The 21,894-nt window shown below is 42.5% G+C and overlaps 1 protein-coding gene across 5 annotated transcripts; it reads right to left on the bottom strand.

The window, feature by feature from the left end:
* Positions 1-231: 231 nt before the first annotated feature.
* Positions 232-20,578, bottom strand: DCLRE1C (DNA cross-link repair 1C). 5 transcript variants are annotated; one of them, XM_073000791.2, is made up of 14 exons: positions 20,367-20,578; positions 17,862-17,913; positions 15,642-15,726; positions 14,973-15,032; positions 14,470-14,525; positions 13,270-13,371; positions 12,215-12,287; positions 10,757-10,897; positions 9,765-9,866; positions 8,353-8,546; positions 4,601-4,655; positions 3,246-3,334; positions 2,617-2,717; positions 232-1,408 (listed from the first exon to the last, which is right to left on the bottom strand). In XM_073000791.2, the coding sequence occupies exons 1-14, from the start codon at positions 20,473-20,475 to the stop codon at positions 402-404; spliced, it is 2,226 nt and encodes a 741-aa protein (XP_072856892.2). In that variant the 5' UTR covers positions 20,476-20,578; the 3' UTR covers positions 232-401. The 5 variants fall into 5 exon arrangements, with proteins under 5 accessions (XP_072856892.2, XP_020653420.3, XP_078250367.1 ...); XM_020797761.3 differs by having other exon boundaries at positions 8,353-8,489; XM_078394241.1 differs by having other exon boundaries at positions 8,353-8,489; positions 14,446-14,525; positions 20,367-20,558.
* Between the last annotated feature and the right edge of the window lie 1,316 nt (positions 20,579-21,894).

Below are 21,894 nucleotides of genomic sequence, written 5' to 3'. Positions count from 1 at the left end.
TTTACAACCACATAATTACCATATTTAGTTCAGGCTACGGAGGTAGTTATACAGATTATCATATCCCTTGTTAGAGTGTATTTTCTTTTTGCTCTTTTTTACTTTTGATAAACCACATCTCAAATGTGTTTTTAGTTATTTACTCTAAATTACCAGTGCTTCTGGTTCACTTTTCTCAAAGTTTTGCATTGGTGAATGCAGTAATTTCTTATTAAATGGCAGGCAGTCACGTTGTAAAAATTATCAAAGAGTTTTATATACAAGATAGAATTACCAGAGCGCAAATCAAATATTAGATGAATGTTTCAAGGTCATTGACTCAAATTGCAAAGCAACAGGATATGATTTAAGAGTACTGGGGGGTGGGGAAACTGAATTCCCATTACTTGTCCCTCCCACTATTATAAATTTTCCCCTGCTGCCAGCTTTTTGTACAGACGACCGAGTTCGTCTGGTTTAGGGGGGTCTGCATCAGGAGTAGATGGGATTTCAAAGTCAGAACTGCTCTCTGAATCTATCTGGGCACAAGGATTAGATGTCCATAATCCTTCTTCCTGCTTGTCCTTCTTGTGACCAGATTCAGTCCATGCACTGTTCAGGGCAGATGCGCTTCTCTCCAGGAATCTGGCTTTACATTCATAGTTAACATTGTTAGAAGAAGGGCCACCATGTTCAGCAGACTTGCAGTTCTGTAAGTCCATTTTGCTTTCCCCAGCAGAGAAATGAGATGTGTAAAATACTGTTCTGTCCACTGTCCTTTTAGGAGAGTTAAGACTCTTTCGCTCTTGAGAGGAGATGAGCATGGTGTCTGCTTGGCTGTCCCACCCTTGACTACCTTGTTCAGATATATGTGTTGACTGGGAAGAGTTTTGAGAAGAGATATGAGTAGAATCACTGAAGTCCTCATTGTCACTAAAGAGGCTTGGGGACTGAGCCTTGCTTGAATCTGTTGGCGGCAGAAAACTGTCATGTTCAGAGGTATCTGTATCCTCCATCTTATGTTTAAAGAAGGCATCCCATTTTGGCACTTCTAAATCAGGTTGTTGTTGGTCTTCATTTGGTTTGCAGATGAGTTCTGAATGGGCCAATCCTACCGGATTTGGCAAAAGAATGGTAGACTCCGTACTCAGTGGTAGACCATCAGGGCAAATAATCTCTTTCTCAGATTCTTCTTCCTCCTCTTCTTCATCCTCCCCATTGGATTCCTCACACTCCACAAAATCTACATTTAAAGAGGTAGGCATGAAAGATGCCTTACAGCAACTAATTGTTTTGTCACTCTCTTCTTCATGGTCTTCATGGAATTGTTTGTTCTTAGAAGATGCAATCTCTGGCAGCAGTTTAGGAATTTTGTATCTTGCAGGAATCAGTTCAGTGTCAAAGAGATCATCATCACTACCATCACCACCTGTCAAGGCAAAAAAAGCCAAATCAAACTTAAGATCGCAAGACGAGAAGCTATTTACCGTATTTTTCGCTCCATACGACGCACCTTTCCATAAGACGCACCAATTTTTAGGAGAAGAAAACAGGAAAATATAATCTGTTTTCTTCACTCCATAAGGCGCACAGACTTTCCACCCCCCTGTTTTGTGGGGAAAAAGTGTGTCTTATGGTGCGAAAAATACAGTAATCTGCATATGCCTTCAAACCCATTTTGAAACATAAATCTCAAATACTGAGTTATCAGTTGCCTAAAATATTACTCCCAGATGGGCTAATTATTTACATGCAACTGTTTTGCATTAGATAAGCTTTCAAATAAATTGCTCCTTTGTATAATCCAGGCTGTGTACGTCAGACAACATACAGTAGATGGCAAAACAGTATTTCAGATTGTGCTACTTCAGATGACAGTTGTTGAGGCAACTTAACATGGTAAAATGTTTCCCTGCATACGGAAAATACTAGGTTACAGCCTTTTGCACAGTGTCATTATTTGACACAAAAAAGGTATTTTTCAAAAACTGAAATAGAACATCCCTTCTTGAGAGAACTCCCTTGTGGCCTACAGTAAAGACAAATTCATTGTATCACATTCTGTTTCTCATAAATACCCTTAGTCTGCCACTTCTAGGATATTTACTCTGAAGCAAATTATTTTGGATGAAATTATTACTTCACATCAGATGTTACGCAGCATCAATCACAGTGGCTGATTTTTTTTAATCCAGTTTCATTGTAGAATTAATTTAGCACCCATCTGTAGGCACCAGTTCAAACAAACACTTCCTTAATCAATACACCCAGAGTTTGAAAAATCAGGGACAACTAACTGTGCAGGATGTATTGTGGTTCTAAACTCCCTAGAAAAGTGTACTGGGAAAGCCAGATTCAGGTTCTTCATTCGAAGAGCCATTAATTCAACCAGATGATCTTTGGGTAGTAATTTCCTAGTCTTCTTCAAAGATTTATTGTGAGAAAAAATACATATGGTGATAAACAACTTCAGTCATTGATGCTTATTACAGGAAAGGGAGAATGGGGATATAGCTTTTAAGATATAGGTAAGTTACACAGATGATATAATTGTTTTATAAGAATGATTCACTGGCTCCAAGCTTGTCCTGTGCCATTTCTCTCTGGCTCTAAATGGAATAACAAGAGATTTCCTACCTGTGTCTGTCAGCTTGAAGGTTCTGGGCCTCTTCAGTGCACCAAGTGGTTTATATTGTGGCTTGTTATTTTTGCTGTACATGCGACACAGTGGCTTTAAACTGAAAAGAAACAGAGAACTCTTCAATTCTTCGTACCTCTAGAACATTACTTTCTTCCTCTTGAAAATTTCAGCACATTAGCGTTGTTGTGCTTTACACTCATCCAGGAAGTTGTAGGACTGAAAAGACGTGTTCAAACCCAACCAAAGAAAAAGCAGTCATACATGTCCCTCTCTAAACTATCTTCAGCTCCTGAAAATAACTCCCCTCACCCAAAGCTACCAGAGAACAGAAACACCAGGGCTCCATTATAATAGTGAAGATGCCCACCAACCTGTCAGTGTTTATGTTGGAAACTAGGTTAATGTTGATGGTATATTAGAGGAAGATCCAACATCCCAGTGAAAAAACTAATTTTAAAAAATTGAGATTTCATTCTGAAGCAATTTATCTCAATGGCTGTGACTAAATAAAACTATAATTGACAGTGGTAACAGATGACTAACATACCTAACTTGATTTTAAAGCTGTTGCTCTAAATATAGCAAGGGGGGGGGGAAAGAAATGAGACAAAAGCAAGATACTTACATTTCTATAACTTTTTCCTCTGTTCTACCAACTGGAATTACATTGGGATACACAGTCACTGGGCAAATATAGCTTATGAAATCCTTGATCTAGACAACAGAATAGAAAAATTACTGTCCACATTCAAAACTTCACCATTCTTTTCGTGGAATTTCAACTTTTGCATTTTATGCCAAAAAACAAACAAACAAACCAGTGAGACAATGATCAACCGAAGAACATTCAGTGAGTTTGCAGATAAAGTGGCAAATAACTCACATTTAGGCAGTGGAAGACAGGAGAGCATGGCGTGCTCTGGTCCATGGGGTCACGAAGAGTCGGACACGATTAAACAACAGACTCATATTTTCCAGTTCCAATATTTTCCACCACACCATTCTATTTGTGCTCATGGGGTGGAGCCATTCATTTTTGTAGAGGACTGATAGCATGGCAGAACCATTACAGAACATACCACACAGCACAATTTAGCTGTCAGTTCCATATGAGTGGGATTGAGCCCCAAAAGACTGCTCAAAAGACTCACACTGTACAAAATGTGGTTAGGGACATACTTCGTATTGTCTTCTACGTAAGTCAAAGGAAGATTAGATAGTTCAACCAGAAAAAGTATCCTTACTGCTTTGTACAGTGAATATTAAAAAAAACCAGCAGTCATTTGAGGACTACTTGAAGTCCATTGACAAGCTTGTAGGGTCAAGCTTGAAATATTCAAAGGGAACATCTTTGTTCCCTTTGAATATTTCAAGCTTGACCCTACAAGCCAGCAACCAGGTGTGAACTATGTGCCTGGACATTTCTGACTCAAGTGTCATCTTGGCCACAGAAATAATAGTTCAGCCAGGCATGCCCCATCCTCTCTCCCTCAGATCTCATCTGCAATATGGAGACATTAATAGCAGCCCACTTGAAAGAGCTACTTCCTGGATTACAAAGGTAATAGCAGAACTCCTACTGAGCAGCTATGCTTGCATAGCTCAATATGGAAGCAGTAGTTCTAATTGCAGCAAGGCAGAAGTGCTATGTGCAAAGCACTTCCACTGGCACATTGCACAGTTAGTCACAAGAGGAACCATGCAACTGATTCTACAATCAAACTGCACCATCCTTGTGGCAAATTTGCACAGGCCTAACCTTTTATTACTCAGAGACAAAGGTTTCCGGCCAATAGAGGTGAAGAGCTTTGAAGACAATGAAGTACTGCAGGCATCATTGTTATTATCATTAATATACTTTTACAAGCCCGGAGTGCTTGTGACAAGGCAGAAAACACCTTAGAAAGTGCACCCAGCTATGTATAATAACTATTGTATACTGTAAATCCCATATTACTAAAATAAGTATGATACACATACCTCAGTATAAGAAGAATGAAATGAAAAGCAAGCTCTGTAGGAACTCTCCCCAGTCCTAAATAAAAAACAGAAGCTGAATAAATTTCCCTGCTGTGTGTCAATGTGAACATTAACTTAAAATCAGTACTGTACACTATGCCAAAAAATGCTGTTTTGAAGAACAGCATAATTCCTGCAAAGCACCAATTCTCCAGATGGATCTTAGAACTGTAGAGCTGGAAGGGACCATCTGGATCACTGAGTCCAGCTCCTGTCAAGGAGGCACAGTGTGAGACTGAACACGCAACCTCTGGATCCTTAACTCACTGAGCTATCCAGCAGCAACACTCACTATGTGTCTGCACAGAGGACAGATCTTTCCCAGGGGATTCCAGCCATGTGCACTTTCAGAGACACACACACACACACACGGCCGTCCCCAACAACCAGGCCTTTCCATGCTGCATTTGTGACTCTCTAGAGGTGTCTGCCTGACCTCTACTTGAGAACTCAATGGTCTATTGTGCTTTCAAGGATTGATTGATTGATTGATTAGATTTATATACTGCCCATCTAGAATGGGTCTACTCTGGGTGGTTTACATATAATATAAAAAATAAACTAAGATAAAATCCAGATTAAACCAAGACGGGGAAGGAAAAAAAGGAAGAGGGGAAAAAAGAAGATGGAGAGAAAAGAAAAAAAAAAGAAAAGGGGAGAAAGGCTAGGTAATGGCTGTAGGGAAGGCCTGCCTGTATAACCATGTCTTCAAATCAATCTTGAAGGCCCTCAGCGAGGGAGTCAGGCGGATCTCAGCAGATAAGTTGTTCCAGAGCCGAGGGGCCACTGCCGAGAAGGCCCGATTTCTGTTTTTTTCCAACTGGGCCTCTCTTGGTGTTAGGCCCCTCAGCCACCCAGCCTGACCGGAGCGGGTGATATGGGTAGAACTGGGCAGAAGGCAGCGCTCTGCCAGGTATCGAGGTCCTAAACCATTAAGGGCTTTATATGTAATGGTTAACACCTTGAAATCAATGCTAAAGTGAATAGGTAGCCAGTATAAGGCGGACAGGGTGGGGGAAATATGGTGAAATATTTTCACCCCTGTTAATAGCCTGGCCGCTGTGTTCTGGACCATCTGAAACTTCCGCATCAGTCTCAAAGGAAGCCCCACGTAGAGAGCATTACAGTAGTCTATTCTTGAGACTATGAGCGCATGGACCAGCATGGTGAACATCCCCGTGTTTAGATAAGGATGCAGCTGGGCAATGTAAGTGGGCAGACCAAACCACGGACGCTACCTGGGTCTCCATGGTAAGCGCCAGGTCAAGATCGACCCCCAGACTGCAAACCAAATTCTTTGTGGTGAGAGTTAACCCCCCAAAAGAGGGAGAGTTCCCCAAACTACTGACATCAGGGGCTCCCCACCCACAGGACCTTCATCTTGTCCAGGTTCAACCTTAGTTCATTCGACTGCATCCATTGGAGAATGGCCTCCAGGCATCCACTGCAGATGGAAAAAAGGATATATAGAGCTGGATGTCATCAGCTTATTGGTGACACGAAGCTCCACATCCCCGGATGACCCCTCCCCACTGGCCTCATATAGATGTTTAACAGCATTGGGGAGACAACTGAACTCTGTGGAACCCCACAAGTGAGGGACCATGGCGACGATACCTTTGCCCCAAGCTGCACTCTTTGAGTGAAGGATACCGTGGTCGACGATATCAAAGGCGGCTAAAATATCAAGGGGACGAGCAAGGACATTTTGCCCCTGTTGGCCTCCCTAAGCAGGTCATCCAGCAGGGCGACCAATGCCGTTTCCGTGCCATGGCGCAGCCTGAAGCCCAACTGAAATGGATCCAGGGCATCAGTTTCATCCAAGAGAGCCTGAAGCTGGTCGGCCAACAACCTCTCAACTACCTTGCTGAGAAAAGAAACACTGGCGACGGGCCTATAATTGCCAATGTTGTCCTCCACCAAGCTCGGTTTCTTTCTAATGGGTCTAATGAGCATTTTGTCAAGAAGACAACCATTTATTATTTCAGTGTCCCATTCAGTTATCACCGGCCTGGCAGCTTTGATTAGCCAGCCTGGGCAAGGGTCAAGGGAGGAGGAGGAGGCTCGGCAGCGATCAAGGACCTTGTCCACCTGTGTGGATGTCACAGGTTGAATCTGAGTAATTCTCAATGGACAAGGCGCTGTGCTGGACGTCTCAGCTCGATCCACTGTTTTCAAATAAGGTGCAAGATCCCGGTGGATGGCCTCCACTTTTGATTTTTAAAATGCTGCAAATTGGTCAAAAGAAATGCTAGATGGAGGCCAATCGTTGTGGACAATTCCGGATAGGTTGTGTACTAGATGGAAAAGTTCCACCTGCTGATTGGATGCTTTGCTTATCCGGACAGCGAAGGTTTCTTAGCAGCCTCTACCTTAGCAAGATAGAGGTTAGATGCGACCTTGGCAGCTTTTAAGTTATTTTCCTACAGGTTCCACCTCCAAACACTCTCTAGCCTTCTCCTATTCCTCTTCATAGCCTTCAGCTGCTGGTTAAACCAAAGTGCTGGTCGGGCTCTGTGGCAGAGAGGGCGTTTAGGAGCGATTGTGTCTATAGGCCTGGTGGCGGCATACCAGCCATCCACTAGGGCCTCGACAGGAGTGCCAGCCAGGTCAATCGGAATCCCACGCGTGGCATCCTGGAATCCAATAGGATCCAGTAGTCTGCGAGGGCAGACCATGAAAATAGGTCTCTGCTCCCCATGGGGAGGAAGGGCCATTGTGAGATGGCACTTTATCAGATGATGGTCCGACCATGACAAGGGGACCAATCAAAGGTCAGTCACCATCTCTCTGCTCAGTGGAGAAAACCAGGTCCAAATTGTGGCCATCCACGTGTGTGGGGCTGTTAACATGTTGGGACATGTCCAAGAAAGCCATGGTTTCCAAGAACTCAAGAGGCAGACCGGTAACCTCCACCTCTGCATGGATGTTGAAATCACCCAAGATAATCTGTTCCAGGGATCCCAACAGAGCCGCAGAGATGAAGTTGGTAGGGAGGTGGCTGGATCGCGGGGAGCACAGTATACCAGCATAATCCCAATACCATCCCTGGCCCCAATCGACACGTGGAGGGCCTCTAGGCCTGCCATCGTCATGGCAGAGAGCCCAACAACTTCAAGGGTGTCCTTATAAACAATGGCAACTCCCCTGCCCCAACCCTCCACACACACCCCACACTCTGGGGACAGGCCAGAGACAGGGGTACATCTCCTTCACTACCCATCCACGTCTCAGTGATGCAAGCCAGATCTGCATCCTTTTCCAGAATAAGATCTTGTATTACCTGGGCTTTATTGGATACAGACCTGGCATTCAATATCACCAAAGTTAGAGTGGAGTGGTTACTGAGCTGGCTAACTCGAGCCTGGTAGGTGGTAACAGTGCCAGAACAATGGACAGCTTTCAGGCATCTGTTCACCGTTCTTTTGGAATAACTAAGAGCTGTACCAATGCCATATCTTCCCCTACCCATAATCACCTGTATGTTCTAGAAGCTGGTAGGCAGAAAGATGAGTGAGGGCAAAAGAAGCAGAGTAAAGTGAAATAGAATGAAATAGTCTGTATAGCCTGCAGATACTGGCACTTAGATGTTAAGTTACAGTTTTGACTCAAGAGTTCAGTTTATTTATATGAAAATGGAACAAGCTGTTCAGCTTGCAGTCCCTGTGTAGACCCCAACACTTTTCAAGAACAAAAATATGCATTTTGCTTACCTCACTATTACATTAGTTCTCTTTGTCCTTTCTCCAAACCACATTGTGGATGGTTTAACACTAATTATATGCAACCGTTTCCCATTTGCGGACGTCATTCCACAAGGCAATCTGTTCCCTCGGAAGAGTTCATCATCCTGGCGGGCAGACAGGTTCAAAAAAGGCATGGATGGAAAGTACATAAGGGCAAGTCCCTTTTCAGTACCACAGTGGTGAGACAAAGGCAGGGTATCAGGCAAACGAACAAATAACTAATTTTACAAGAACTTGTTTTGTCTTCTGTTTCCCTGTCAATTATGAATCCCTACCCTCTAACTCTTTCTTTCTGTTCATGGAACTCAGCCAAGTACAGACCTCCTACCTGCATCATCCACTTCTAGTTTCTTTAGCTGCCCAAGATGGCACAGAGGAACCAGAGTGTCTTACTGTGGGATCAAAATGAACCCGAGAAACCAGAGTGTCATGTTTTTGATGACAAAGAAAGCCCACCCAAGGCTACTCTGATTTCTCTCAAGGCCACTCATGAAAAAAAATGAAAAGATTAGTCAGCTCTCTGCTGGGAACAATGGAAGCACTTAAGAGAAATGTTGGAATGCCTCATTTTTAAAAATACCTGGGGGGGGGGGGAAACCCGAACATCGAGGTCCTCATCCCAAGAGTTTGTGTTGCTACTATGAGAGGAGACCTCACCATTACCTCATTTCACTTCCTTAAGACCCACCCAAGCATGCTTTGTATTTATTGTTAGTCCCCATGAGACTTTGCAATAAGGAGGGTTCTAAGCTTAGTCTGGTATCCATGAGGGTGGTTCCACTGTCCAACTGGCTTCTGTTAATGGAACTGGGGAGAGGTGACTCAGCTGGCCCCCCACTCCCTGTGCACCCCCCCCAAAAAAAAAACTACTTTGGACAGCTGGAAATACACAGAACCAGTTTTCGGATGGTGCAGAGGGATACTAAGGAAAGGGAGAGGAAAAAACTGCCACTTTCTCTCACTCACACGCGCACACACACACAGAGAGCAGACAACACATCTACATACATGCCCCTCTGCAAGATGTCCTCTAGCACTCTTCTACCTTAACCAAGACTGCTTTATTAGGATGCTTTATTTTCATCAAGTGAGTAGTGCAATAGCTCTTCTTGTTTGGACTAGACTTCTTTATCCAGGTTTTATGCTTTTAAATATAATCTTCTAGTGCACTTCATTGCATTTTGAATGAACATCTAGGAAAGCAACTAATAAGTAAACCACCAAAAATTACAAAATAAAAATACAGCGTTCTTATTTGTACATATAGAGCCAGTGCAGCATTGCTGTAGAATACTGGACTAGTGCAAGTACTCTGTAGACTGCAGGAGATATAACATCAAACACCAGAAACTGCACTATGATGGTTAAGAGATACGCACCCTTGGATGGCGACACGCGTGAATCTGGGTGTGCCGATCAGAGGTGATATGGCAGAGGATTTCTGGCATGTTTTTAAACATGTCCAGTCTATTCACATGCACCTAGGACATTGAAGTTCACAGTTATCAGTGCCATTTGAGACTTCACTTAGACAAACCTGCCATTCCATACCAATTTATCTCATTGCCAACAACCTGAGAAGGGAGCAGAGAAGAGGCCTGTGCGCTCAGAGTACTCACTGACTCAAAAGGAAAGAGTGCCAAACAGATACATCTATGGGTACTGCAATTCCTTCCTTATGATCTGGACCATCAAGTTAATTAGGAATGCTGATTACGAAGAAAAGCCTTACTCTTGCACACCCATAAGGCATTTTCATTAATACTAATCACATTGCTACCAACACATATACACAAACAACTGGCTTCTCTGCTTGTGACATCGCATCTGGATGGTGTGGTTTATTATCTAGAACAGCGGTCCCCGACCTTTTTAACCCCGTGGACCAGTTGGGGAAGGCAGGGCACCCCTTGCGCTTGTGCAAATGTGCGAAGGAGCAGGCACTCTCTTGCACGGGTACGCACACGCTCATGCATGCGTGCAAAGGAGCGGGAGGACACTCATGCGGGCGCTTATGCTTATGTGCGAAGTAGCGGGAGTGTGCTCACACGGGCACTCGGCTGCATGCGCTAAGGGGTGGGAGCGCGCTCACGCAGGCACATGCACAAAAGGGCTGTGCGGGGGGCAGACGTCTGTCTCCGCGGCCCAGTCTGGCACCAGGCCACGGACCAGAGGTTGGGGACCTCTGATCTAGAAGGTTCGCCAGATGTGTGAAAACTCTGCCTTCTGCCAGATCACAGGCCTCAAAGGCCCTTCCAAGCTAATTGTTCCAGATTCACTGAGCAGACTTTCCTACCTCCAAGTTTTGACTGCAGCATCCTCCCCTCCCCCGCGCCCTTCTGAAATGAGTTCTGCTGAACAGCAGTCTTACCTGGATTCCAAGCTCCTCACTGAGGTTTGTGAATAAATACTCATATCCATAAGCTGCTTTGCAGTTCAGCCATACCACATGATAAGGACTCAGAGTGATCCAGCTTCTTACTAACTCTAATATTCCCTTCACACATTCTTCCTGTTGAGGGAAAGAAAGCAGTTATCGGTTTTAAATTAAATCTTGATGATGCCATGAGTTTTTGGTGGATTAAAGGCACATTTAATTCACTTTAACCCACAGCTGATTTATCACAACTAAACTCAAGTAACCATTTGTTTCGTGGGCAGGACTGAATGTTGTTTCTATGCTTCAAAGCCCACTCTTTAGAAGCCTGTCAGGTATCACTTCCCCTCTCTTCATTTTGGGTGTCTATTTAATCACAGCGAAGAAGTTCAGTTCCTCTGTTTTGTTCATGCAGTCACATTCATACCAAAAATATATAAATTCACATTTCTCTGAAATGGAGGGATTTAATACAATGCTATTTAGCACCTTATAAGCTACAGCAGGCTGTTGGTTCATTTCGCAATATCCCATTACCATCTCCTTTTTGCTGACAGCAGTGTTCAGAGAGTCTTCCTTAATGTTGCTTCCTGGAACCCTTTCAACTGCAAGTGCTCAGGACTGAACGTGACGCTGTCTACATACGAGCCATGTTCTCTACTGTTGAGCTTTGGAACCTCTCCAAACCAGAGCATCAGTAACATCCCTGACTTTCCTAAGCAATCGTCAGGGAGGGCACTGTGCGTACAGGCAACCCACACCCTCCAATGGGCTGAGCCTCCACGTGTTGGACTGCAAATCCCATCAGTCCTCAACACTGACAATGTTGGCTACAGCAGATGGGAGCTGTAGTCCACAGCAGCTGTCGTCCAACAACTTGTCCCCCCGGCCTAGAACATGCAAAATAAAACAGCAGTAAATGGAATTTGGAGGGGAGTGACCTAACAATCCGCTGCAATTGGATAAAAATCCAATACATAGCAAGCCCAAGTATCTGGGAATCTGAGTTACAGACAGAGAGAGATGTAGTAAATAGAGTTGAACCCGGTTGCAGACGACTTGGGTTTAAATCCATACTTGGTCCCAAAACCCACAGAGGGTGGGACCAATGGTAAACCACTCCTTGACTATCTCACATAGTGTACCTTGAAAACATCCATCCAGTGCTGGTGTTGGTAGAGATTCTATGGATCATCAAGTCCAGCCCTTGTCAGGGAGGCACAGTGGGGAAGCAGCCTCAAGCTCTGCACTGAGCTGAGCCAGTGAGCTATCCAAAACCCTACTAGGGTTGGCAAAAGTTGGAAATGATTTTATGCCACATGCTTAACAAGAAGCTATTAGCCTTTCAGCTGCAGTTGTAAGAACCGATGCCAGAAGATCCAAGCCGGGCTTTTCTGACTAGCAGGAAAACAAGTGAAATTGCATGATTTTTATTCCGTTCATTTTACTTACCCTGCTCGGTATATGATGAAATTTGGGATCACAGAAAGTCGTATCTAAATACACACTCTGGATGTCTTTCACCCTGTAAGAAATAATTGCAAGACTCTCAGGAGTTCTTTGTGGTAAGGCTTACAACATCAGCTACATGTTACTCATCAATCCACTGAAGATTTCTATCATGACCTAAAAGGTGATATTAGCTTTTACTGAACAACATGCCCAAAAGAAACCAAACTGCTTTCATACCAAAGCTTTGGACAGATTGCTTTTACCGACCTCTCACGCTAAACCCATTCCTCCTTTTCACAGTTCTTTCAGCAATAAATGACCCGGTGCTTGGACAGGTCTGGATCACCAAGTCAGTGCGCAGGACCTTCTGGTGCATTTTAGGCACTGTGCCACAGGCAACTCTCAGCACCAAGCGCCCTGCTTTTAGACTGGAAAGTAGACAGCACCGTGGCCAGGAACCATATCATGAAGTGCAGTGCATATATGCATGGAGTGTTAGCCCCAGCAAATCAGGCAAGTCTGCAAAGGAGGCTAATAAGTTAGCTGTAGGCATGCTCTTTAGCTTCCCGCCTCTCAAAGGTGCAGGATTATCAGAAGAAGGATCCCCTTCAACTACTCTGACACCAAGTACTACTTTATAGTCAGGAGACAGAGTTGTGGCACAGTTCAAGAGCTTCTCCTTCTGTCTACCAAAGGATCTCCCCTTTTCCAAAGCTGTGCAATAGTGAAATTCAATGGTCACAGTTGTGGTTACATATGGCAGGGGAGAAGAGGTGGCCTCAAGAAGGTTTGAATTGCTGTGTTCCTGGTTTTCTGACATCGTTACTCCAACACTACTGCATGCACTGTTTGCCTGACTTTAGGGACCTCTTTGGTCTAAGGCTCTGCCTTTTCTTTTTCCACAAATGTTCTTGTTTGAGGTTATTTTATCAATACACCGTTAGTTTCATAGCAAGTGTTTTTAAAGACATGCTAGCAACACCCTTGACTAACTGATTCTGTAAGAGATTTCAGAGAATGGTGAATCCAGATGATAAGAATTTATTATCACCTACCTGTCCCCGGAATGCAGAAGTTCCATTCGGGCCACTTCACCTTTTGCAAGTCTGAAATCCCCAGTATACAACACAGTGCCATTTTCACCTTGGAACAGAAACCTAGGTGGAATTATACATGTGTGTCTCCATCATCCATCCAGTGACCTAACCCAGTGGCCACAAGGGCGATGTCCATGCCAATGAGCAATTGCTCAAGTGGGAATACAACCCAGAAGTCCCATTTGAGTGTTTGAAAACATAGGGAAGGAAAGCGGTATTCATGGAAAAGCCTGCCCTGTTTTCCACAGACTCATTCCTAAAGAATGTAGCTTTGGAAGCAGTGTGACTGAACACATGATTAATCTTCTGTAACTCAAATTAATGGAATATCTGCAAGTCACTGTTTTTTAACTAAGCCATGTGGGATCACTTTGCCCAAAAGTGGTGCTCTCTTGATGTTTTGGACTACGTTTCTCATAATCCCTAGTCACTGACTAGGATGGTTAGAGTGGACAGCAACTGCAGGCTAACACATTGAGAAACCAGCAGGTTGGGAAAGAATGCAACAGGAGATTTGCACCTAATGAGAGGATAAAGGATACAGAACTAGCACACATTTGACACTTTCATGACCTTTCAGCCCTGCAAGGATTGTGCATGCCGTCTTCCTGGACCTTCCTCCCCAACCCCTCAAATTTTACATCCCTCCAGCCTTAAGAGAACTACTATTTCATGCTGCATCAGCATTGTCAACTGTTATTAAAGAATACATATATTTACCATTAACTAGGGAAATAGGTGGAAAATCCTACTTCTAATTGTTTATTTAAATCATAGGCTATTGCTTTTGGAACAGTTGCTGACTTTAATGTTCTTTCATGTGAGGTTATGCTCACATGAAAGAACATTATGGCAGCAATTTCATGCTGCTTTTACGGCAGCTCCTATACAAACGTGAGATATAAATTAATTTTTTTAAAAAAGTACAAAATGCAATTTTAGTGTATTGACTATACACTGAAAATATACAGGTTCACCGCATTAAAATCATAACTAGCAGGAGGCAGAGGTGGCAAAGGCAACTCTTGGGAAACAACATTCAGAAGAAACTGGTTTCATCCATATCCTGACAGCACCTTAGATTGTTATGACAGTAAGAAACAAAATACATTGCTTTTTTAAAAAGTCACTGACATTAATTATTGGAAGGATGCATACATGACTGATCCTGGGCAGTGGCCAGCTGGCAGAAGGGTTACAACAATATCTTCCCTCTGAAACAAGAAATAAAGAGGGGAGAAAAGAACTACAGATGAATCCATTCTTGTTTGAATATTTTGGAAAATGAAGACAAGGAGAGGACAATATTCATCCAACTTATCTAAGGGATAAGAACATGGGAGTAGGTGGGTGGGGCAGGATCACACTCTCTTACCATGTCTTGATCTCTGTACATTTATTGACATGGTTGAGGTCTTTAACAATGTGTTTTTATTTCATCTGACACAGTAAAGAGTCATCCAGTTTAGAGACACAGAAAATAAGAGAAATCCAAAGATCACAAAATGAAAGGGGAAAAAACAGAATAGGAGAGATGGAAGAAAAATCAGCAAACTTCCATTAGGTTGACTAACACCAAAGATTCATAGCAAAAAATAATTTGCACTGCTACCCATTTAAAGTGTGATTAAAATTTTAGAACAGACAATATAGCTGCCCACCTCACCAGATGCTTCTTCAACTAGAGAAATCTGTGTTGGGGTTTCAACTTCAAGAGCAGCCTACAGCAAAAACAGACATAAAGATTCAGTCTTGTTCAACCAATGCTGTATTTAAGGGAATCACACCTACCTAACCAAGAGACATGACTCATTCAGAAAATCAATTTTTAAAAACTGAACCCTTAATGGAGGTTCTTTCTCCTCCCCACTCCCCCAATTTTGTTCCTCAGATTTCCTACAGCTCAGTCCTCAATAGTGTGGCAAGAAAGCCCCACAGAAAAGACATGACCTTGGAACAAACAGTATTTTGAAGAACTAAAAAACTGAGGGCAAGATGTTGACACAAGTGTTCTCTGCATTAAAGAACAAGCATCTCTTTCTACAATGGTTGTCTGTGCATGCAGGAAACAACAGATTAAAGAAAGGGAGTCCCTGGATGATCAACAATTTCCACTTCATGAAATTACAGACCAATGAGATGGAATAAAATTCAGCCTTCTGGAACACTACTTAATGTTCTTTATCTCCTAAAGTGCTTTTATGACTTTTGCATACACTGCTATTTATAAGAGATTTAAATTACCAGGATAACATGCATTTACGGCCATTAAATGTGTTGTAATATACAAGAAGAGGCCGTTAAAGAAGTTATAATACACAAGAACTTACTATGTGATTCTCCCAAAATTTATATTTTGGATTCGTCAGCAACAACTCCTTCGTCACTGGGGAACAGTACAGGCGAACTTGCAAGCTTTGAGGACGGAAGAAAAAAAAAATAAGGAAAATGGTGTACAAAAAAAGGGAGCAAATGGCAGCAACTAGGGGTGAGGTGGGATTTGTTTTTGTCAAAAAAGAACCTCCATATTTCACAAGCAATTAATGGTAAGACACAGAAATTTATTTTTCAAGAGGAAAAGAAGTCCCATTTTTAGATCTCTGACACAATATATTGTATTGTATGGTGTTCAGTTATTTACATCTTAAACTGATACTGATGGCTGTTGCAGCACCTTTCAAAAGTTATGCACGTGTTAATTATACAATTTAGCTCTTATCCAAATTGCTTATTTTGAAGGATTAAATTCCAAATTCCAATGTTTCCCTATGAGTCTTTTTTTTTAAAAAAAATAAAAATAAAATACAGCTCATAACATTTTGGGCATATAAAAAGCTGCACTGTAAAAATGACACAATGAATTTGATAGTTGTTGGAGAATATGTATTATACATTAAATTGAAACATTGATTGGAGGAAAGGGAACAACACCCCATGCTTGTTGTAAGAGCTTATCTCTGTGCCTGAAAAATGCAGACGAAAGCAGAGCAAGCCAAGAAACCTATCACAACCATTATTCGTGATATATAGTGGTGTCCTGCATGACGACGATAATCCATTCCAGCAAAATCGCTATAAAGCGAAATCGTCATTGAAATGCACCAGTTAATGCATTCCAATGGGGGAAATACCTGCTCGTTTTGTGAAGATCCTCCATAGGAGAAGCCATTCTCGATCGCTGTCTTCTGGAAATAGGTCCGGAAAACAGCAGGGAGCCATTTTAAAAACCCGACAATCAGCTGCTTCTCATCATTGTGCAGCAAAAAACGGTTCCCAAAGCAGGGAACTAGTCATCGTTAAGTGAAAAAAACCCATAGAAACATTGTTTTGCGATCACTATAGCGATCACTAAAAACTCATCGTTAAGCGATTTTGTCATGAAGGGGGTCATCGTCAAGCGGGACACCACTGTAAGTGACAAATCTAAGGACAAAATCTAAGAAGCTGAACTTTTATTTTAAAATAGAATTGGGGTTCTGACTTCATTCTTAAGGAAGCTAGACAAATAAACTGTGAGCCAATTGAAAAGTGCATTGCTGATAAAAGCTTCACAGAACTAAAAAGTGGCCAAAATTTTTTTCTTATTCTTCAGCTTCACAGACCCACCTGTACATTCTCCCTCTGATACACATTTATTTTCCTCTTCCATATTCACTGCTCCAAAAATGTTCTCAGGGTAGGGCACCAGAAATCCCCAATAGTTGACTAACTATAACAACAACTGTGTGCCATCAAGTCAATTCTGACTTACAGTGACCCTATTCAGGGTTTTCTAGGTATAGAGTACTCAGAAGTGGTTTACCATTCCCTTCTTCTGGGGGCATCCCGAGACTTTGCAGCTTGCCCAAGGCTACACCTGGTCTGGTTCTTCTCCCAGGAGAGACAGCAGGGAATTGAATCCCCAACCTCTTGCTCCACAGCTAAATACCTAACTTGCTCAGCTAACCAGTCTGACTAACTATATCCAACTCTTTAATGAAAAACATGCTCTCAGATCAAATTGTGCAATAATCGAAAATTTCTCCTTTCTAGTAAGAAGACTTTGTGCCAATTGACTATGGTACTACTGGAGACTTTTTAATACAAAATGTCATGCCTACGATTATAGCATATAAATTTATAAAACAGGAAATGCTTTGAGGGCGTACTATAACATAGCTAGAGAATTATACAAATGACAGCTTGTTTTTCATGTTGCTCTACTGTGCTGTCCTATAATTCTGCACACTGGTGTAGAGTAGTGTGTAGTTCTTTACAAGTAACAGTAACATGGCAAAATATTTTGTTCATAGCGAACAAAGGCATGGAAGCAAACAGAGTTCTAACAAATGGAGAGAAGATCAGATTTGAAAGAGGGTCTTACACAATGGGAAACCGTTAATGAACAAATAAATATTAGAAAATTTAGGAAGCAAGAGAAGAGGGAATTAATATTTGTGACAAAATACTCTTTTGAAGAAGCTGGGGGAGGGATGGTGTAAACTGAGTTCCCCACTACCCAAATTACTAGTTCTATGACTTTAGCCAAAGCAACAGAAATCATTTCTTACCTGCAGGCCAGTCTTCTTTTCATAGTGGGGGCTCTTAGGCCTTTCATGTGGTCTAAGTATTCAACAAAAAGTTTACATCAGCAATCCAGCAATTCTCACAAGAACATCTTACAGTCTCTGGCCTCAGCACAACTAAATGTTTAGTAAAGATAAAGGACTTTTGAACTCATCTTTAGAAAAGAGACCTGGCACAGACATCTCCCAAGACCTTTGGGACTTTCACATAATTTGTTTCTGCACTATTCACAAAATATCAGTGCACAGCCTGATGAAGACTAGATTAGGTCCAAAGTTAGCTATATTTTAATTATTTAGTGGCCCAATAAAGGTATAACCTTTTTTTGCTTGTGCACTGTGTAAAGATCATACCGCTTTGTTTTAAAGGACTAGTTTGTAGCTCAGAGAAACAGGGTCTATATTAAGAGATATGACTGTCAGGAAATAAGTGGGAGAAGGATCTTCCACTATAACTCTGCCCCCAAACCAAGAGAAAAATATTTTCCTCTTCTTAGTTTCTTCTGGCCTTCTTAGTTTCTTCTGGCCTTCTTGTACATGCTCATATAGCAACAACTGTGTGTTGTCAAGTTGATTTTGACTTATGTTGACCTTTTTCAGGGTTTTCTAGACAGAGTATTCAGAAGTAGTTTACCAGTCCCATATTCTACGGTCATTCTGGGACTGTGCAGGTTGCCGAAGACTACACAAGTTGGCTCTTCTCCCACGACACACAGTGGGAAATCAAACATCCAAACTCTGGCTTTGCAACCAGATGCCTACCTTACTGAGCTATATGGGCAGCTACATGCTCATATACCAGTAAACAGACACTGCTCTGGTATAGACAGAGCTGACTTTTAAAAATTACACAAAATGGTTAACAATTAGATTGACTAACAGATTTATTTAATTCATTTAAAAATTAAATTTAATTAAATAATTGTAAAAATTGAAAGGAGTTAGAACCATCTTAGAAGAGACATTCCCAATTCTCTCTCCCTAATGGAAGCAAATGTTTGGAACACAACTGCAAACACAGCTAGTTAATTATCCAAAAAACAATGCAGTAACTTCATTTCACAACTGCATTTCCACGCATTTTTGTACACAGATCTGTGCTGTACAATCAACAAAATATAACTCACACAGGTAAAACTGCTAACAGTGCTTTACAAGGGGTGATAGCTTAACAAGTCTTTAATGGGCCACTTATTATGTGAAAACATGCAAGCCTCCAAAGTTATATACAACTTTCTTTGCCAAACTCAAACAATCATTCTTGCTACTGTTTTCATTGATCAGGCTGTGAATCTCAGTGCTTACATAGCCAAAATGTCATCACATGGAAAAGGGGACTAACTGACAGGCTTGGGGAAATTCAAGGTTGCAGACATACAAAGAGGAAGAAAACCTTGATATGCAGTTGAGCAGCCTTCTAAAGCAGCCCAATTTATACTGCATATGATCAGTTCCCACAGAATGCTGACTGTGCTGGAGGCATGGATGCAAAACTAGGCAGGGAGGAGATAGCAGTATACTGCTGTAAAGATAAATGAACACCACACTTTACAGTATAACATTCTTATTCAGAATCCTTTTTTAAATTGGATAAATCTTAACCCAAGCCTTGAGCAAATCTACAAAGAAGAATTCACATGGAATTAAATGTAATGACTAGTAAGTTCTGCAGGAATTATTTATATGGAAAGGAAGGCTGCATTTAAAACAGAACTTGCAAGAATGGAGCACAACTGAAGCAGATAAGAAATGCCTAGTTACTCAAGCTAAATTAATCTAACTCTCAAGCTAATTCGGAGATACTGCTTGAATTGTGGCAAAAATGTTAAGGAAACTTTCAATCAAATCCTCAAATCCACAAACCCAGGTCATGTTCCTAGTTTCCTAGCTTTCTAAAGAGAGCAGAAAAAAGAACCAGGAGGTGCAATAAGGGGAAAGCAGGCGCCCCTGTACTTCAATCCTTCCTCTCCAACGTAAAACCTCACATTCTCCAACTCATAAACCAAGCAACTTTTGTATTATCGAAAAATGAGAAGACACTATTCACCCCTTTTTAATGTGTTAATGGAGAAAGACTGTGTAAAAGCAGTGGAAGAAGCAGTGCCAGAAAGAAAGGGAAGGTTTCTCTGGTGTAATGCTTCCCAACCTTGTGTCCCCAAATGTTCTCGAACTACAACTCCCAGAATCCTGACCAGCAAAGGTAGTGGTGAAGGTTTCTGGGAGTTGTATTTCGAGATCATCCGTGGCACCAAGGTTTGGAGTCACTGCTCTTAGCGACTCCCACCAGGCATATCGCTCTTCATGGAGTAGCCTCTGGCACTGTTTATATCGTTGTGCTTCCAAATGAGAAATAAGGCGTTACTGGAACGAAGTGAAGCCCCTTTCCCTTGAACGTTACACGGCAGCATCGGCGACACGGCTCGCTAATCGCAGGCTGGGGGCAGAACCGGTCAAACCCAGACTGGAGAGGCGGCGTGGGGGCTTTCTCACCCTTATGGCAGTGGGACAAGAAGTAAGCTCGGGCTCGCAGGTTCTCCCGGTCGAAGCGGTCTATGGAGAGGTGCGGGTATTCGCGCATCCTCCCGCCGAAACTACTCATGGCGCTGCTCGGCGGCCAACAAGTTCTCCCGAATGGCTCTTCACCTTAGGCGGCCGTGACTTCCTCCAGGCTTCTTCCGCGCCACTGCCCGATTGGCTGAGAGAGGACCCAATCACCGAAAAGCATCGGAAGACACGCGCCAGGGCGACATCGCAAGGAGACTGGATGCCGCGCAGCTCCGCAGGGCGGGCATCCTCGTGACGTAATAGCTCCCGTCTAGCCTTTTCTCCTCCCTGTCTATCTCGGCGGGGGGGGGGGGGGTTGGGGTTGCCTTCCACAGGACTGGGACTCCCGCGATTTAATCTGCTCCAAGCTACTCCTAACCGCATCAAATGTCGTAGTTTACCCCCCGCAACGCCCCCTACCGAAATATGCCACAGTTGTGGCCATCCAGGCTGTGGCGGTTACTACCGTTTGCAAAACTCTGTTAATTACCTGCTGTTTGTGGACCGGAGTCTTATGCCAACACTAACATATTTAAATTAAATTAAACATTTGTGGGCTGTTCCAGAAATCATACCACTAACATCTTTAGGGGGGAAAATAATCCCAAACACTGACTCCTGATTCCAAATCAGGAATGACAAGTCACAGAAACATTGTGCCCCCCGAACCCAGTACCAAATATGGTGAATTCTTTGCTAAAGAGTTCAACTCACTCCTGTCTAAATTGGCAAGTGGAGATAGATTTTATTTCCAGTAGTCTTGAACAGAGATCCATGAGCAGCTGAAAAAGGAAAATAAGCGTATATACTGTACCTGTAAAACCTAAAAGCAGGGTTTCTTGAGGGCTCAAAGCTACTGGATGGATACATCATTTGAAGTAGTCCAAAGTCTTCTGCCCTCTTGTTTATTGATTTCTGCTTTTATTGGCAATGGTGGCAGCTTTGGTTAGTGTTCTGGGCAAGAATTATGCCACTATAGTAGGGTTGCCAGATACATTGGTACCAAAAGGAGGACATAGAAAGACAAAAAGGAGGACAAAGGAGGACATAGAAAGACAAAAAGGAGGATAAAGGAGGACATATTGAATGTTTCATTTGAATCCACATTAAACCCGCAATCAATACAATTTTATTACAATTCCTGCCAATAAACGTCTCTTAGTGAACTGACCAAGAACCAATCATGTTAAAAAAATAAAAATAAATTCAATGGAGGCTTTTTTCAAAATACCAAAGAACATTATTTAAACAGCTAACTGTACAATTACTACCTTGAAATATTTGCTGTTCTCAGAAGAGCTAAATGCAATGGAGATTAAATTTTGCAATGTTCCTTTTTCATGGTTTTATGGAAAAGTCAAGTCTCTCTGTGTGTGTCTCTCTCTCCCTCTCCCTCCCTCTCTCTCTCTGACACAAACCCTTCCTCAGTGTTCAAACAATCAGTTGCTTCAGTTCACTATGTCCATTTCCTCTC

This window comes from Pogona vitticeps, chromosome 5 (assembly GCF_051106095.1).
Source record: "Pogona vitticeps strain Pit_001003342236 chromosome 5, PviZW2.1, whole genome shotgun sequence".
In the NCBI taxonomy this organism is placed as follows: Eukaryota; Metazoa; Chordata; class Lepidosauria; order Squamata; family Agamidae; genus Pogona; species Pogona vitticeps.
This window is presented reverse-complemented; position numbering and strand designations above follow the sequence as displayed.

Bases quoted from the DNA above. Each gene is read 5' to 3' on its own strand.
- DCLRE1C (XM_073000791.2), bottom strand. From the start codon at position 20,475: ATGAGTAGTTTCGGCGGGAGGATGCGCGAATACCCGCACCTCTCCATA. The intron at 13,372-14,469 runs GTATGCATCCTT...AATTCCACCTAG, and splicing joins CACTGCCCAGGATCAGTCAT to GTTTCTGTTCCAAGGTGAAA. The intron at 8,547-9,764 runs GTGCGTATCTCT...GGTACTGAAAAG, and splicing joins ACGCGTGTCGCCATCCAAGG to GGACTTGCCCTTATGTACTT.